Genomic DNA, 19,802 nt, shown 5'->3' with positions numbered 1-19,802 from the left:
TTTAGTAGAGACCACTGCTGTCAATGCCACCATTCCTCCCAGGTGTCAGGCTCCTCATTCACTTCCATTCGTTTGGGGGACCAAGTCTAAATGATCATACTTCTGAAGCATAAAGAATCTACTGCTGTGCAGATTTCAATAAAGCAGACAATTCTGAGTCAAAGGTACGTGTATGTTTCGTGTCTTTACAGATGTATGACCTTTGACAGATAAAGCAGATCCAGTAAATGTGTTGTAAGTTTGAGTGTGCTGTGTATCTTTGCCTTGTATGGAATGTTGGGGAGTGGTTACCATGGTGACCTGCTGCCTTGCTGGAAGAAATCCTAAACAGTCTGCGTGAAATGTTGACAGTTGGTCAAACTACACCTCATTGGTGTTTATGCTTCAGAAGTAGGATATTTAGATTAGGTCCCCACAGTGAATGGAAGTGAATGAGGAGCCTGACAGCTGGGAGGAATGGTGGTGTTGACAGTGGATGACAGGGACAGCAGACTAGCTTACTTGTTGCTTATCTTAGATAGAGGTAAGACAGGAAAAGTCTGTCAAAGAAAGTTTTACTAAATTGAAATATCCCTTAAAATTGTCCCCCCCCCACGCACGCACACACACACACACAGACACACACACACACACACACACACACACACACACACACACACACACACACGCACACACACACACACACACACACACACACACACACACACACACACACACACACACACACACACACACACACACACACACACACACACACACGCGTTCAATTCATCCTGTGTTTGTTTTGTTTCAATTCAATCAGTTCAGGATATGGAAATTAAAAGACTGTGTTGAAATCTGACACAAAATACTAAATACACTAAACATTCTTTGATCCAAACCACAAAGGAAGTATAGGGAACGAACGCTTCATTAGTAACGTGTAATATTACTATTATCGCGCGAGCTTACATCAATATAATGTGAATCTGCGTAGTAGTCGACCTGATTCAGAATGACACATGACTACGCAGTAGGACTCACAAGTCACAATACTGTGTAAGACACTGTTGATGTGTGTATACAGGTACTAGTCTCTGCACGATGCCTTACTACCAGGGGCAAAGCGACGGAATACATGAATAACAGTAATCCTCAGGAATGTATCAATATACAGTATATATATAATCACATCTGTTTACTATGGAAAATCACAGTTAGTAATCCGATTGATGCCGCTCGCATTGGACCGTGCGGCCATGTGAAATGTGATGTGCATTCACTAAAGTAACTGCAACTTACGTTTGGTAAACATCCTCAGTATTTAGATTACACAACATATTGATGACGTACTGTACTAAACATGTGCTTTGAATTAGCATATGAACATACATATTGGTAGAGATATACATGTAACACACTATATACTAAAAATAAGTGGTTTCAATTTAACACAACTTTAGTATACTTTCTGAATACATACAAAGTATACTAAAGTATACAAAGTATACTTTCGGAAGATATACACAAGTATACTTTATTTCTACTTGGGCTCCTTCACTTTTCAATTGAATCAATTTAACTTAAATGATTTAATTTAACACAACTTAAAGGAACACCCCAACATTTTGGGAAATTAGCTTATCATCTTCTCCAGAGAGAGACAAGAAGATAGATACCAGTTTCCTCTCTGTGCGTTCAGTAGAAAGCTATCTGGCTGCATGTTAGCCTAGCATAGCACAATGAATGGAAGCGGACATGTACAGGTAGCCTACGCATTGTCCAACTAACACCATTCCCTAAAGGCTACCCGTACATGTCCACTTCCATTCATTGTGCTAAGCTATAGGCTAACATGCAGACAGATAGCTTTCTACTGAACGCACAGAGAGGAAACTGGTATCGATCTTCTTGTCTCTCTCTGGAGAAGACGGTAAGCAAATTTCCCAAAATGTTGGCGTGTTCCTTTAAGTATACTTTCTGGCCACATACTGCAGTATACAAAGCATACTTTTAGAGAAAAAAAAAGACTTACACTAACTTCAGCGCTCACAGTCTCCCTCGGTTCCAGGGGTGAATGGAGCCTCTCGGTGGGCTGTGAGATGTGGGCGGGCAGCGACTTGGAGACGTCCACGTTCTCCTTGGCTTCTCCCGGTTTCCTCTGTAAAAACCAGAGTGGTCAGTCGCCCCCCTCGGCAGGAGACCCGCTGATGAAACCCTTTGGACTCTGAACCCGTCTTATGTTATGTTATCTTTTGCGTTCGGTCAGCTGCGCCTAAAGATACACTTTCTATAGGATTCTGCTCTCCAGAGCACATTTGCACAAGTCGAGAGACAAATATTGAAATGTCAAAGGTCAAATGCAGTATACATTATGTTCCCTTACGCAACATAATGTATGGCGAACTCACAAAAATATGGAAAACGTGTACATCTTCTACGGGTGTTTCACTGAGGAATGGACATGGGCTGAATTGAAATTCACCAGAAGAAGTTTGCTTTTAAAGGGATTGTTCACTGCTTTCTGTGCGGTGTTCTGGTCTGTGGGACCAGTTTTCAATGTTTACTAAAAAGAGAAATGATACAATGAATTTTTTTTTAACCTGAGACTCATGGCCTTGGCTCATCTTCTGTGAAGAACATAAAAGAACACATTTTCATTGAGTCCCCCCCCCCCTACACATTTATATTACATATACCTGGTGTTCTGATCCACTGGTTCGTTGTAGGTGAAAACAAATGTCTATATCTTTCAAGATAAACATGATTTATTCCATTCATGTCTTGATTATAATGGATTCCGTTTTTACTGACATCACATTTTTTGTATTTTTACATTCATTGTTATGGCTTCATTGTTTTAAAATCCCAATAATGTTGTGAGTCCACCAGACTGTGAACATTGGGTGAATAACGAAAAATGTGCAACGCCACACAAGGGTTAAGAGGGCTTTCTAATTCATCATAAACTATGAGTTATTTTAATAGACCTCTCACATGTGTTGTCATTTCTCTGCCCGAATAAGGGAGAACAGACCCTTCGGCATAGGAAAATGAATGGGTTATTAAACTAGCTTCATCTGTGGTTCACACCGGCTCTTTACCTTGAAAAAGGTGTTTATTAAACTAGCGTCATCTGTCATTCATACAGGCTCTTTACCTTGAACAAGATGTTTATTAAACTAGCGTAATCTGTCATTCACACAGGCTCTTTACCTTGAACAAGGTCTTTATTAAACTATAGCTAGACATTGCAGATATGGCAAAAAATCCAGCAATAGCATAGCAATCTTGTCATTAAAAATGTTGTCAGAAATATATTTTAGGTTCAACTTTAGGTAGAAAAGAGAAGATTTATGCGCGAGCCGCCATCTTGTACATGCACATATTTAACATGTTCTCAGTGTTGGGACCCCTCATTCTCTAAAAGAAGCGCAACACACAGGAAAAGGCCATTTTCACAATACAGTAGGTCCTCTTTAAAAGCACTTGTACCTGTGTTTTAGTTTTTGAGATATTGCAAGCAGAAATCATTAACATGTGTTAACAATGCAAGTGTCCATGTCTTGCAATCAAACAATCAAACAATTAACCTTTATGACAACATTGGGCCTCAAATGTATTTTCAAAACATGGAACCCCATTCACTTCCACTAGCATTGCTAGCAAACGCTAACAATTTCCGCTCATCCAATATCTCAAAAACTTAAAAATGTGTTATCTTAATAATCTTATCAGTTATTCATCAGACCAGCAATACGCCATCCTCACTGAATTCTGATCGCCACGCCTTTTTTGTGAGAAAACAATGAGGAATACACAGGGATTAGACGACGTTTGTTCATAAACTACAACTTTAGGACAAAACACAGGCATATAAATTGCCCCAAAAACGATCAAGGTCCAGAAATAGTCATTACCTCTTAGTTTTAGGTCACTTGGAGATTCATAAGAGTGATATTTAAATGTCCAGGTAGGGAAATGAGGAAATATCCTGCAGCTGAATGGATATTTTTTTATTTTGTATTTGTTTTATTTTTCCTGTTGTTACTATAGTATAGTTGTTTTATTTTTCCTGTAAAAAAAAGTACCCAGATGTGCCGGTCAGATGTATGTCTGCTTACGCGTTGGGGTTTGCCGGAGACTTGACTTGGCGTCTTGTTGGACGGATCGGGGGCTGTGTGACTGCGGTACTCTGCCCACCATAAAGAGATGAACGGTCCCATACAGCTGTCGGTGGATCCAGGGTGGGAGTTCCACGGCTTGTCTGGCCCAAGGAAATGGATGATCCTGGCATCGTGGCCGTACCTGTACAGATACAAAACCTCAGCATGTTTATAGAATTGATTGATTGATTGATTGATTGATTGATTGATTGATTGATTGATTGATTGATTGATTGATTGATTGATTGATTGATTGATTGATTGATTGATTGATTGATTGAAAACTTTATTAACAGATTGCAGAATGGGTACAATACAGTACGGCTCAATACAAAACAAACTGCTAAGAGGATGCAGACCAGAAAAAGACTTTCGACTTGTTTACCTTGGGGTCCCCCATTTTCAATTCATCATGACATTTATGACATACACGACAAACAGATATACAGAACTGTGTAGTAAAAAGAGTAAAAAAATATATACATCCGAAGGGGAAGAAACTGTACATTGGTGGGGGGGGGGGGGGAGGATTTGGACATTTACAGGGGCCAGTTTCTAATTGCAGCCACTGTAGGTGCTGTTTGAGAGCGGTTTTGAAGGAGGGTAGGGATTCACATTCCTTCACGGTTTTGGGTAGGGCGTTCCACATTATTGTTGCATAATTGCGAAACGTGTTTAGTCCCTTGTTTGAGCCAAATCTGGGTTGAACATGATTTGTGGAACTCCCTCCGGTGTTGTGGGTGTGGAATTGACCTTTGGGAAGTATTTCGACATGTGCAGTACGTACATGGGTATCTCAGTGGTGTAGTGTATCTTGTAGACCAGGCCCATTGCAAGTTGCTGTACTCTGTCGTCTAATCTAAGCCATCCTAGGTTGTGAAAATGTGCAGGGGTAAGGCCAAGCAGTAGTCTGACCAGTTTGTTTTGTGATGTTTGTAGCCTTTGAGGTGCTTTGGTACCATGAGGTCCTGCAAGCATAGTCGTAGTATCCTTGAATGAGTGCTCCTGTTAGAGTCTTCAAGATATTCTTGTTTACCAGAGAGGAGATCCGGTACAAGAATCTTTGGTTGACTTTTTTGATTACATTGGTTGCCATTTTGTCACATGAAAGATTTACCTCTAGGATGGAACCCAGGTAGGTAATTTCATCTTTCCTTGTGACAATAATATCCCCCACTGTAACGGAGAAGCCGTTGGCCTTGCTGAGTTTGCTATTTGATCCAAAGAGAATGGATTCTGTTTTACCCAGGTGTAATGATAGTTTGTTATCAGCTAGCCAGGTGCAGATTCTACCAAGTTCAGAGCTGGCATGTCAAGAATGACAAACTATAGTTACAGTGCAGAACCTTATGTTAAGTATAATTTAAACAAAAGACAAAGACCCCTATGTGCACAGATTCGGTCAAGTTCAAGTTCAAGTTCTTTATTTGTCAAATACACAACAATACAGGGGCATTGCAGGTAATGAAAGTCTTGTGTTTCGAGCTCAGACTCAACAGTGCACAATTAAGAAACATCAATGAATACAAGAATGGTAAAAATAGGTAGTAGTAGTAACATCAAATAAAATATAAAAAGAGGTCAGATAAAATGGTCAATTGCGTGTAGTGTATGTGCATGATAAGGTGCAGGGTGTGTGTGCGTGTGCTTGTGTGTGTGTGTGTGTGTGTGCATGTGCGTGTGCGTGTGCGTGTACGTGTGTGTGTGTGCGTGTGTGTGTGTGTGTGTGTGTGTGTGTATTTTTTCCCCGTTTTCTATACAAAACCTTTTTCTTCAAAGTACTGTAACTAGTAACTGATGGGTTCAAATAAATGTAGTGGAGTAAGAAGTACAATATTTCCTTTGTAATGTAGTGGAGTAATTAAGTACAAAGTATTGTACTTAGGCTACTAGTAAAAATACTAGTCGTTAATTTCCACCACTGAGAACTACTAATGTATCTCATGGATAATAATGTGTGACATGTGTGTGAGTGGGCACGATGGGTACATATTACAAATAGCAGTGTAGAAATTTTTTATTTCACTGAGATGCATGTATTTACCATCTGGGAGACGATAGGGGGTGCTTTTTTCACATCTGAGAGCCTGGGGTGACTGGATATCCAACGGTAGGCTCGCTTGATGCAATATGATTTCAGATCGCTAATAAAAAATAAAAAAAATAAAAACCAGAGAAATCTCGTGATGGGCATTCAACGGTCGGGGGGTAAACCAAAGCGTTAATATGCTCCCTCTGTACAGCACTTTGTGCCCCTGTGGCTGTTAAAGCGCTTTATAAATAAAGTTGGATTGGATATTGCTTCCTGGAGTGATGTGCATCCTGGTGACATGACACTTCTGAACTCTTTGACCCAGTTGCTCTCAAACCAGAAACCGTTTGTAGTTTTGGGATAATGTGTGAGATTATGAGGGCAATAAATTAGCTATCTTTTTGGGGGAGGAATGTTCCTTTAAGCTGTGTTTGATTTTGTGGTATTTTCAGTCGCAGCTTCATGCCAACATATGGGTCTCATTCCCCAATATTTTCCAAAGAGTTCTCTTGGAAGACTTATCTTGGAACCGACTGAGACAGAATCAATGACAAGTTCACTCTGAGTCCTCAACACGCTGGTAATATGTCTTAAGTGGCTCAAACGTTCGCACCTGTGATATCTGTGTTGGAGAATGGCATATGTCTCAAACGCGAAAGCGCGTCCCCGTTCAGGTCATTTGCATACAAAACAACGCCTCCAGAGCTCCTTATAAAGCAACTAATGACGCAGCCGCGTGAAAAAAATTAATCAACATCTTCAGTTTCCACATCAATGTAAATGTGCCAGAGTTAGCTAATGAGCTAGTTTTCATCCTGCCTAACATGCATGTTTTTATGGTGTGGGAAGAGTACCCAGAGGAAACCCACACGAACACAGGGAGAACATGCAAACTCCACACAGAAAGGCTGCTGGGGTTTGAACTCAGGACCTTCGTGCTGTGAGGCAGCAGTGCTAACCACTGTGCTACCAATACAATAATGAATTGTACATAATGAAAAGTAAATTTTAATTCACTGTTGCACTTTATTTTGTTATGCTGTGTGTGGTGCAGTGTTAATTTAGTCTTATTATGACTAAATATGGTCGTCAACAAAGCTTTTTCCCCTGACAACAACGAGACGAGACATCACGTTCCTCTTCCACCCGGTACCGGACAGCAAATTACATCACATCATAAATCATTCTCTCTAGACTGTCTGACATAATTATCGTTTATTTTTTTACGTATTCAAGAGTAAACATCCTAACCATGTCACAACAGCAGTCATAGTGTATATTTTCAGCAATACGTTTGTTTACCAATAGGTTAAAGTGTTATTAGTGAGATTTTAGTTTTTGAAATGTGTTGTATTTTTCACGGAGGTCGGCCATTTTGAATTAGCGGCCGTCGCTGAATGATGACGATTGTAGTCATTTTGAGAAGAGGACATCCAGAGCTCTCAATGAGCGTTGGAATTTCGAAAAACTACACTACCCAACGAATTCTAGCTTCCTGCAAGCAAATTACTTGTGTATGAATTTCTAAAATGTCTCTGGATTATATACCACAAAACGGAACGTTATTGGCATATATTGGAGCGCAGTTAGTTTGTCTCTCCTATTGTGAACATTTAGCAACCATCCGTGTTGAAATCAGTTTAAAAATGGCGGAGCTGTCGCAAGAATAAAAAACCTACTGTACATACAGTAGATTTCATTCTCTGTTCTTCATGCACGCCTGTGATACTAAATCCAATTGAACTCTCCCATTTGAAAGAGAAGATTTGGCCCAATCCATAGATGTGCGAGTTGGCTATAATAAGGCCTTCATTTATGCCTCATATTCTATATTCTATAATAATATTTCAAATTGCATGGGTCCGGATGGCAGAATTCAGTACTGTATCTACAAAACCTTCTGTTTAATCATCTTCCCTTTATTAATTTCCTTAGATTTTTTGTACATGTGATCTCAAGAAGGTACTGAATGAGCTCAGTAGCAGTTTTTCATGTCTGGTCCGGGCTTAAGAGGTTAATGGAGATCATGTGACACTGACATGACGAAATTATTCATGCAATGTCGTTGACTAAAAACGACGACACAAAATGTAGTTTGCAAAATAAAATCTTGCTAAACGTTTATTCAACTTCAACTTGCTACTTGCTAGCTAACAGGAACTCGTTTGCCGACAGCAAAGTACAAACATAAGTGTCCATGTGGAACCCTTATCGCCAACACATCGTTCCGTGGGTGAATTATTGTAATGTTCTGGGGTTTTGTGTGTCGCTCTAGTTGGGTGTTGTTTCCCCCCGGGAGATATGGGAGGACGGACCGGATGTTACATTGTTGTTGTAAAAAGCTAGCATAGTGTTGTTGTGTATAAAAAGGGAAGTATCAACTTGTAAAACCCCATATTGAGCTGGAAATAAAGCACCATACAGAAAAGGAAACTCTCCTCTTTCTTCCCTAGATTACTGCATGACGGATCGCTACATTATGTTGATTCACCACAATTAATACAACACATTAAATAGCTTACATAAGTCAAACCAGCTATAGCACTAACATTAGCTTTTTTTGTTTAGAAAAAAACTCACGCTAACTTATGAGGCTGTAACTGAGTGGCGAGACTAAACAAAAAAGACTAAATAGAGACTAAACGAAGACTAAAATGCTCCGACCGGTAGTTGACTAAAACTGACTAAACGAAAAATAAATGAAGGTGACTAAATATGATGAAAACGAAAAAGAGCATTTGACACATGACTAAGACTAAAACGAAAATAAAAAATAGCTGACGAAATTAAGACTGGTGTGCTGTATAACTATGTCCAGCGATGTATTGTTATATTTTATTAGTGCATAAAATATAATATTTTTAAAGATTTTTTTTGTACTTTTGTTCCATTATGAAAACAATTATAAATAGCAGTGCAGACACACACTCACTGTTGGAAGGCAGGGGAGTAGGTGTAGAACGTGTTGGCACTGAGGTTGTAAACAAAGGGAAGGTGTTTGCTGATATCATTTGTCGCCCAGCTGCTGAAGAATGTATTCAACAGACCCTGGTCACCTCCTGTAAACACAGAACGAGGGCAGAGGACAGGAGATGGTTTTTAGGAAACACGCACGCAATTAGATTGAATGTACTCCCAATTGTACAGTGTACTCCTCACAGACAGAGGGACAATGCATATCCTGAACAAAGGAAATGAGGAATCCTATTAGCTTATTTTGTCATTAGCATCATTTAGTTATTTAATTTGTCTCGAAGAGATATAAGCATACATACAGACAGACAGACAGACAGACAGACAGACAGACAGACAGACAGACAGACAGACAGACAGACAGACAGACAGACAGACAGACAGACAGACAGACAGACAGACAGACAGACAGACAGACAGACAGACAGACAGACGGACGGACGGACGGACGGACGGACGGACGGACGGACGGACGGACGGACGGACGGACGGACGGACAGTCTTTTAGAAATTCGATTAGATTAGATTTAAATGTATTTTCATCATACAGCACAAGTACAGTACAACACAAATAAGTTGGCCAGAAGTAAACTAGAGTGCAAATGTAACAGTAAAGTGCAATAACAATATACAATGTACAAGTGATTAAACTGGAGTATATAATGGATATATACAGATATAGATATAGTAGACAGGATGTAAACAGGAATATATGCAGGTATATTCAGACAGATGTGGATAAATATATTTACAGTAAATATAAATATATATATATGGTATATACAGCATTATTGTACATGGTTATCATACAGAGTTATATGGGTTATATTCAGGTATATTAATAGGTATATAAAAGGATTATATACAGGTATATTCAGACAGATGTGGAAAAATATATATACAGTAAATATAAATATATATACAGTATATAGCCTACAGCATTATTGTACATGGCTATCATACAGAGTTATATCGTTATAGACTATAGGTTGAGGTAGGTAGTTATGATTACAGTGTGATGCAGTTGTAGACAGTGAAGGCAGTAGGCAGGTATAAATTGAGAGAGTTCAGAGTCTGGGGTAACAGAGCCTACAGTATATAGGCAGTGGAGTTCAGAGTTCATACGGTAAGAGTTCTCCTCTTGTAATATTCATGGCTGACCGTCAAAGCTCCCGTGCAGCCGAGCGTGTTCCAGCAGCTCGCCGTGGGTCTGCAGGGACGGCCGGAACACAAACACCCCGGTGTTGAAGCAGTCGGGCCAGCCGGGGTCAGGGGCGGCGGACAGCTCCTCCCGCTCAAACAGCTCGTCCACGTTGCTCAGCACCTTGACGCGGAATCATTTGGAACAGATGTTATTCACAGAGGTGGACAACGAGAGTCTTTGATTAGGGATATTGAGTTCACTGGCCGTCTTCCATCCGATAGTTCAAGGGCTTCTGGAGAAACTAAACTTTTCAGGTTGTTCGTCACTTCAGCTTTGTGCGCGAGAGGGGGAGGACAGTCCATTAAACACAGCGTGTCCGATTACTATTAACTATGGCTTGAGTACTTGTGATATCTACAGGCACGGTTTCATCAGAAAATGCATTAAAGTACTAATCGACCACAGGAAAAAAGGTACATAATGTACATTATGTTATAGCCATAAGTAATAAGTAAGGTTAGGGTTTGTAAGGTTAGGGTTTGGGCAAGGCTATCAGAAAGGTGTGTTTTGGAAACCTTGAGGTAAAGACACTTGCCTCCCATGCAAGTGCCCAGGGTTCGTCCCCCTGTTTGTCTCAGACTCATCAGTGAGATGTTACAATATATTACGTATGGCTATAACATAACGTACAATATGTACCTTTTTCCTATGGTCGACAAGTACTTTATTTACATATTTTAAGCGAGATTGGGCTGTGTAGGTAGGCGTAGCCTGAATGTATAGTTGAACCTTTATTAATCCCCTTGGAGTAAATTCTCGTCCACTGCATTTGACCCATATTTGGCCCGTCCTAACTATTTAGGAGCAGTGGGCAGCCACACAATGCGGCACCCGGGGACCAACTCCAGTTGTAATGCCAGTACCTCGGTCAAGGGCAATGGCAGGAGTACATACAGTAACTAACATGCATTACTTATTATAGTGTGGGAAAATCCGGAGTACCCAGAGGAAACCCATGGGAAGAACCTGGGGTTTGAACCCAGGACCTGCCACAGAAAATATCACAACTAGAGAAAATAGCAACCCTTATTTTTCTCAATTTTTTTTTTAAATTTCAGTTGACTAAGCAACCCACCAAAGATTGCGACTAGCGTCCATAGCGACGCATAGTGAACGTCTAATTTCTCAACCACCTCCCAAACCCTGTGGTCTACAAGCTCTGTGGTCTACAAGCTCTGTGGTCTACAAGCTCTGTGGTCTACAAGCTCTGTGGTCTACAAGCTCTGTGGTCTACAGGCTCTGTGGTCTACAGGCTCTGTGGTCTACAAGCTCTGTGGTCTACAAGCTCTGTGGTCTACAGGCTCTGTGGTCTACAGGCTCTGTGGTCTACAAGCTCTGTGGTCTACAAGCTCTGTGGTCTACAGGCTCTGTGGTCTACAGGCTCTGTGGTCTACAGGCTCTGTGGTCTCTGTGGTCTACAAGCTCTGTGGTCTACAAGCTCTGTGGTCTACAAGCTCTGTGGTCTACAGGCTCTGTGGTCTACAGGCTCTGTGGTCTACAGGCTCTGTGGTCTACAGGCTCTGTGGTCTACAGGCTCTGTGGTCTCTGTGGTCTACAAGCTCTGTGGTCTACAGGCTCTGTGGTCTACAGGCTCTGTGGTCTACAGGCTCTGTGGTCTCTGTGGTCTACAAGCTCTGTGGTCTACAGGCTCTGTGGTCTACAGGCTCTGTGGTCTACAGGCTCTGTGGTCTCTGTGGTCTACAAGCTCTGTGGTCTACAGGCTCTGTGGTCTACAGGCTCTGTGGTCTACAGGCTCTGTGGTCTCTGTGGTCTACAAGCTCTGTGGTCTACAGGCTCTGTGGTCTACAAGCTCTGTGGTCTACAAGCTCTGTGGTCTACAGGCTCTGTGGTCTACAGGCTCTGTGGTCTACAGGCTCTGTGGTCTACAAGCTCTGTGGTCTACAGGCTCTGTGGTCTAGAAGAGGCTCTGTGGTCTACAAGCTCTGTGGTCTACAGGCTCTGTGGTCTACAGGCTCTGTGGTCTACAGGCTCTGTGGTCTACAGGCTCTGTGGTCTACAGGCTCTGTGGTCTACAGGCTCTGTGGTCTACAAGCTCTGTGGTCTACAGGCTCTGTGGTCTACAGGCTCTGTGGTCTACAAGCTCTGTGGTCTACAGGCTCTGTGGTCTACAGGCTCTGTGGTCTACAAGCTCTGTGGTCTACAGGCTCTGTGGTCTACAGGCTCTGTGGTCTACAAGCTCTGTGGTCTACAAGCTCTGTGGTCTACAAGCTCTGTGGTCTACAGGCTCTGTGGTCTACAAGCTCTGTGGTCTACAGGCTCTGTGGTCTACAAGCTCTGTGGTCTCTGTTGTCTACAGGCTCTGTGGTCTACAAGCTCTGTGGTCTACAGGCTCTGTGGTCTCTGTGGTCTACAAGCTCTGTGGTCTACAAGCTCTGTGGTCTACAAGCTCTGTGGTCTACAAGCTCTGTGGTCTACAGGCTCTGTGGTCTACAGGCTCTGTGGTCTACAAGCTCTGTGGTCTACAGGCTCTGTGGTCTCTGTGGTCTACAAGCTCTGTGGTCTACAAGCTATGTGGTCTACAGGCTCTGTGGTCTACAAGCTCTGTGGTCTACAGGCTCTGTGGTCTACAAGCTCTGTGGTCTACAAGCTCTGTGGTCTACAGGCTCTGTGGTCTACAAGCTCTGTGGTCTACAGGCTCTGTGGTCTACAAGCTCTGTGGTCTACAGGCTCTGTGGTCTCTGTGGTCTACAAGCTCTGTAGTCTACAGGCTCTGTGGTCTACAAGCTCTGTGGTCTACAAGCTCTGTGGTCTACAAGCTCTGTGGTCTACAGGCTCTGTGGTCTACAGGCTCTGTGGTCTCTGTGGTCTACAAGCTCTGTGGTCTACAGGCTCTGTGGTCTACAAGCTCTGTGGTCTACAGGCTCTGTGGTCTACAGGCTCTGTGGTCTACAGGCTCTGTGGTCTCTGTGGTCTACAGGCTCTGTGGTCTCTGTGGTCTACAGGCTCTGTGGTCTCTGTGGTCTACAGGCTCTGTGGTCTCTGTGGTCTACAAGCTCTGTGGTCTACAGGCTCTGTGGTCTACAGGCTCTGTGGTCTACAGGCTCTGTGGTCTACAAGCTCTGTGGTCTACAAGCTCTGTGGTCTACAGCTGTGGTCTACAAGCTCTGTGGTCTACAAGCTCTGTGGTCTACAAGCTCTGTGGTCTACAAGCTCTGTGGTCTACAAGCTCTGTGGTCTACAGGCTCTGTGGTCTACAGGCTCTGTGGTCTACAAGCTCTGTGGTCTACAGGCTCTGTGGTCTAGAAGAGGCTCTGTGGTCTACAAGCTCTGTGGTCTACAGGCTCTGTGGTCTACAGGCTCTGTGGTCTACAGGCTCTGTGGTCTACTGTTTGGGGCAGCATTTCTCAACATTTTAGGGGCCCGATAAACGGTTGTCATTTTGTCTTGTCTGAACAGCGAGCAACACTACTGTATTACCACCTTCAGGGCCTTAAAATAAATACTAGAAAACCCACTATTTCTATAGCAGATAACCAGTCCAGGGATCAGAATATCCAGCCATACGCAACAAAATGCTTGTAGCTAGATAAAAACATGACATTTCAGCAAAATAATTGTATCGTCCTCTGTGTCTACCAGAGAGGAAAAGGTATAGTGACAAATAATATATTGTCTGGGCTGGGTAGTGTAGAGGCCTAAGCACTGGAGCAACTGGGTAGTGTAGAGGTCTAAGCACTGGAGCGGCTGGGTAGTGTAGAGGTCTAAGCACTGGAGCGGCTGGGTAGTGTAGAGGTCTAAGCCCTGGAGCGGCTGGGTAGTGTAGAGGTCTAAGCACTGGAGCGGCTGGGTAGTGTAGAGGTCTAAGCACTGGAGCGGCTGGGCAGTGTAGAGGTCTAAGCCCTGGAGCGGCTGGGTAGTGTAGAGGTCTAAGCACTGGAGCGGCTGGGTAGTGTAGAGGTCTAAGCACTGGAGCGGCTGGGTAGTGTAGAGGTCTAAGCCCTTGGGCGGCTGGGTAGTGTAGAGGTCTAAGCACTGGAGCGGCTGCGTGTAGAGGTCTAAGCCCTGGAGCGGCTGGGTAGTGTAGAGGTCTAAGCACTGGAGCGGCTGGGTAGTGTAGAGGTCTAAGCCCTGGAGCGGCTGGGTAGTGTAGAGGTCTAAGCACTGGAGCGGCTGGGTAGTGTAGAGGTCTAAGCCCTGGAGCGGCTGGGTAGTGTAGAGGTCTAAGCACTGGAGCGGCTGGGTAGTGTAGAGATCTAAGCACTGGAGACCAGAGACTTGGGTTCAATTCCCGGCAGGTGGGAAGCCATTGAGTCCTGGTCGTTTCAATAACGACTCATACTGGTTGGTTGGGGTGCCTGTTCAGTGGGGAGGGGATCTGGGGGAGATAGCATGAACCTCTGTGTGCGTTATGCTCTCCCAGTGAAACTCCTAGCGCAATGACTAGGAAGGGAATTGGCATAATGACTAAATTGGAGGATGGGAGCAAATAATAAAAGACCAAAAATGTGCATTAAAATTACTACAGGCAAAGTAAAGTTAACTGTTAGCAAGCTAACGCTTAGATATATGTGTCAAATGAAAGCTAAAAGTCTGCACACCTCACACAGCCATTGAAAAAAAATCAATCAACATATCAAACATACTGTAATTTCTTCAAATTTCAAAATGTGCAAACAGCCCACAACCCTCTGGTGTGGAGATCAAGATAACGGAAGAGCCGCCATATATCTAGGGACACCTCTGAGTTGGGGATGCACCGATCTTTTCAGTCCCGATACCGATACTGATATCTGCTGGGTATCTGATACTCAGTACGATGCATTACCTTTAATGAACAGTATAGCAGAACAGCGTCCTCTTCTATGCTGTGGCATGCTGGGGGGGCTACATCAACTCGAGGGACACCAACAAACTGAACAAGCTGGTGAGGAAGGCTAGCTCCCTGGTGGGAATCGAGCTGGTCAGACTAGAGGTGGTGGCAGAGAGGGGGATGAGAAGGAATCTGGCTGCTATCCTGGAGAATCCCTCCAACCCCCTCTATACGACGAGCTAGTCAAGATGAGAAACATGTTCAGTCACAGACTCAACTAACCACCTCTGCCAGTCCTTCATACCAGCGGCCATCAGGCTCCACAACAGTGGGCAGGGACTGCTGCCAGACATCCAACTACTAGGAACCTAAAACGACAATACTGTATACTTCATCAGATCATATATTTAGCATTTTTGCATTTTTAGATTATATATTAGATTAGATTTTGATTATTGGATTATTAGATTATATATTGCATATATTTAGCACTTAGCATTTCGTTTTTTTCAGACTATATATTACATTTAGATTATTGAATTAGATTATATATTGTAACTATTATTGTAGGGCAGATATAACTGAGAGGGCATACATACCCTCATCTCGCACCTTGTTGACCATTATGCACATGTCCAGAGTTAATTATGGTATGTTGATTTGTTATATTGTTTACACTGCTTTTTACTACCTGTACCTCCCCTCCCCCCTCCCCCGAGTCCCCCATGCTGCTATGAATTTCCCCAAGGGGATCAATAAAGGAATATCTTATCTTATCTTATAGACTTGGACCGTCTTTTTGAGGACAAAGATTATTGAGATATCATACATTTTTCTCCATTAGAGATATTAACATGTAAAAAATGCAGCAAATCAAGTGATTTCTGCCGTGTTAGATGTGTTTCTTGGTATCAGATTTTGTATCAGGGAAGTTCTTCGATAACGATATTCAATTTGAACCTGGTCATCATCATCATCATCATCATCATCATCATCATTTTAATTTTACATCCTTTTTTCCCACTACAGTGAGGTTGGACGGGGCGATGACTCCACGCCACTGGGCACGGTTTTGTGCCATGTCTTCATGTATCTCCAGATCCCTCATATCATTTTCCACACATCCCCTCCACGTCTGCTTCGGTCTCCCTCTCGGCCTCCGCCCATCCACAATCATCTCCTCCACCCCTCTCAACATCCCCCTCCTCCAATCTTCTCACATGTCCAAACCACCTGAGACGTCCATATCTCACCTTGAAATCAATTTCCGTGACACCACAGATCTCATCCATGCACCTCTGCACTGGTCCTCCCGTCCTGCCATCTGACTCATACCTCAACATCTTCCGATCACAGCTCTGTAACACCACCATCACCCTTTTTGTCATTGCCCACGTTTCTGAACCATACAGGAGAACTGATCTCACACATGCTTCCTCTGATCTTTACCTCTATGTTTCGATTCAACAGTAGCCTACTCATTTCCCGCCACTTCCTCCATATCCGATACCTGTATCAGTATCCGTGCATCCCTACTCTGAGTGGAGGGGCACTTGCAGTCGCACATGGACCAACTTGTGAACTTGCAGAGGCAATATCTTCATTTGAACTTTCGACACGACCTCCTGATCCCTCCGCGCTCAACACTTATTTACCCGGCCGTGGCCTTCAAACACGCCGACCCTCCGACATGAGACGACCCCCGTGTTTGCTTTCGACAGATTCATGCCACAGTCAGTGGTACCGTCTCTGTTGACTATTGATCTCCGATGGAAGAGTGTTTGAAGTCCACGGCTCTCCTACGGGGAGGGGTTTGCGCAACCGTTCATAACAGAACCGGGCAATGGTTGAGAGAGTCCGACAAAATGTGTTGACTTTTTCATAGAGACTGGTTTAGTAGTTTGATTATTGTATTAAAGGAACACGCCAACATTTTGGGAAATTATCTTACCATCTTCTCCAGACAGAGACAAGAAGATAGATACCAGTTTCCTCTCTGTGCGTTCAGTAGAAAGCTATCTGGCTACACATTAGCCTAGCTTAGCACAATGAATGGAAGCGGACATGTACGGGTAGCCTTGGGGAGAGGTGTTAGTTGGACAATGCATAGGCTACCCGTACACGTCCGCTTCCATTCATTGTGCTAAGCTAGGCTACCGTGCAGCCAGATAGATTTTCTACTGAACGCACAGAGAGGAAACTGGTATATATCTTCTTGTCTCTCTCTGGAGAAGACGATAAGCTAATTTCCCAAAATGTTGGAGTGTTCCTTTAATCTATAGGCCATCACGGTTTACACAACCTTTTGTGAACCTCGTATTCAGAGTCACATAAAGTTCCTGTGAGCCTGACATTTAAAAATGACAAAAATATTTGTATTTACAAGTTGTGTGTTCACATCCTACCAATTACAATTGCTTAGCTCTATTATTATAATTTTTTTTTATTATATACTTGATATACTATTGCTACTGTGTATGTATGTATATGTGTTTTATTACATGTATATATACATACACATACGAATTATTCACTTGTTCTATTCTCCATCCATCTATCATCCATAGCAACACTATAATATCACAGACATCCTGATGGGGGATCCCCTTTGAATTGCTCATCTGAGGTTTCTCCCCACGGCGCCCGTGGTGTTTTTCCCCCCTATTGCTAGGTTTTAGGGAGTTGCTCCTTATCTTAATCAAATCAAATCAAATCAAATGTATTTGTAAGGCAACACACGTTAATGTCCCCATGGGCCGGACATGTCTTCTTTAAATTAAACAAGTCAAGAAGAAACATCACAATAAATCAAGAACAATAACAAAAACACCATAAAGTCCAAAATCTTTTAAATAAATTAAATAAATGCAACACTCCCAGACGTACCCCACGCAAATCCTCATTGGGGGAAATCTGGGGTTTTTGCTAAATGTGGATTTGATGTTTTTTTTTGTTCTGAATCTATTGTGATGTTTCTTCTTGATCTGTGAAGATCAAGGGCAATTTGTTGTGATTTTGGGCTATACAAATACATTTGATTTGATTTGATTTGGCGTTTATTTTATTTTATTATAACAAAGGCGTAATGTTTCCATCCTCCGAGGGACATCAAGCTGCTCTTTGGAGCTGGTGGCAGTTGTATTTTCATTTCAAAATGAGATTTGGATATCATATAGTCACAAAGGCATTCACCGCCTGGCGAGAGTAGTTCCTACCTATCTAGACCTGATACAGTCTCACTGAAGGACCGATTGAATCCTGCCGTGCCACCACTATTATCACTATTATTACTATGTTCTATGTAGGAGTCCATTACCTCCTATGTTTAATACCTGTTCCACACTGGGAGACCGAGCTTTCGCTGTAGCTGCCCCCAGACTGTGGAACTCCCTCTCCCCCCTCATCCGAGGCTCTGACACCATCAACCTCTTCAAAACCAAGCTAAAAACCCACCTGTTCTCACTTGCCTTCACGCAACACGGCCCTGCTCCCAAGTAGCCCACCCCTGACTCTTTTAAGCCACAGATTCCGTTGTTTTGTTTTGTTGTTTGTTTGTTTTGTTTGTTAATTTCAACCACTTCATCCAATTGGACAGCACCTTGCTTCCTTTTTTTCTCTCTTTTATCTTATTTGTTTTTTCCTGTTGTTACTATACACAGATATTCATAATTTTTTTTTTTTTTTTTTTTTTTTCATCCTTTCCGTGTACAGTGTCCTTGAGTCTGAGAAAGGCGCTTCTCTCTTAAAATCCAATCTATTATTATTATTATTATTATTATTATTTACCTCTTCTGCCTGTACCTCCCCCCTCCTCCCCCATGCCACTATGACACCTGACTTCCCCCCCCATTTATCCAATTAGGTGCATTCCACGTGGGGAAATGGGAAGGAGGGAGAGGATACATGCCTGCAACATGTAAACAACAACAGCTGAGTGTCTCACTCCTTCTAGCTGAGTGCCTCACTCCTCCTCCTCCTCCTCCTCGATTAAAAGTGCCTCACTCCTCCTCGCTAAGTGCCTCACTCCTCCTCCTCGCTGAGTACCTCACTCCTCCTCCTACCTGAGTACCTCACTCCTCCTCCTCGCTGAGTGCCTCACTCCTCCTCCTACCTGAGTGCCTCACTCCTCCTCCTCCTCCTAGCTGAGTGCCTCACTCCTCCTCCTCCTCCTCCTCCTCCTCGCTAAGTGCCTCACTCCTCCTCCTCGCTGAGTGCCTCACTCCTCCTCCTCGCTGAGTGCCTCACTCCTCCTCCTCGCTGAGTGCCTCACTCCTCCTCCTAGCTGAGTGCCTCACTCCTCCTCCTAGCTGAGTGCCTCACTCCTCCTCCTAGCTGAGTGCCTCACTCCTCCTCCTCGCTGAGTGCCTCACTCCTCCTCCTCCTCACTGTGCCTCACTCCTTCTCCTCCTCACTGAGTGCCTCACTCTTCCTCCTCCTAGCTGAGTGCCTCACTCCTCCTCCTCGCTGAGTGCCTCACTCCTTCTCCTAGCTGAGTGCCTCACTCCTCCTCCTCGCTGAGTGCCTCACTCCTCCTCCTCCTCACTGTGCCTCACTCCTTCTCCTCCTCACTGAGTGCCTCACTCTTCCTCCTCCTAGCTGAGTGCCTCACTCTTCCTCCTCCTCACTGAGTGCCTCACTCTTCCTCCTCCTAGCTGAGTGCCTCACTCCTCCTCCTAG

At 43.4% G+C, this 19,802-nt stretch overlaps 1 protein-coding gene across 1 annotated transcript in view; it reads right to left on the bottom strand.

The window, feature by feature from the left end:
* Window positions 1–19,802, bottom strand: part of gyg2 (glycogenin 2) — a gene marked incomplete at both ends in the record, with an annotated part of 34,555 nt that overhangs the window by 9,851 nt on the left and 4,902 nt on the right. Inside the window, 4 exons of the mRNA XM_084314234.1 lie at window positions 2,033–2,140; window positions 4,104–4,287; window positions 9,110–9,236; window positions 10,312–10,474. Of these exons, the coding sequence (XP_084170360.1) occupies window positions 2,033–2,140; window positions 4,104–4,287; window positions 9,110–9,236; window positions 10,312–10,474 (582 nt within the window). The remainder of the gene's footprint in view (window positions 1–2,032; window positions 2,141–4,103; window positions 4,288–9,109; window positions 9,237–10,311; window positions 10,475–19,802) is intronic.

Source organism: Notolepis coatsorum (assembly GCF_963971535.1).
Source record: "Notolepis coatsorum genome assembly, chromosome: 1".
Taxonomy (NCBI): domain Eukaryota; kingdom Metazoa; phylum Chordata; class Actinopteri; order Aulopiformes; family Paralepididae; genus Notolepis; species Notolepis coatsorum.
The sequence above is the reverse complement of the archived record's forward strand: the minus strand, read 5'-3'. Positions and strand labels throughout refer to the sequence as shown.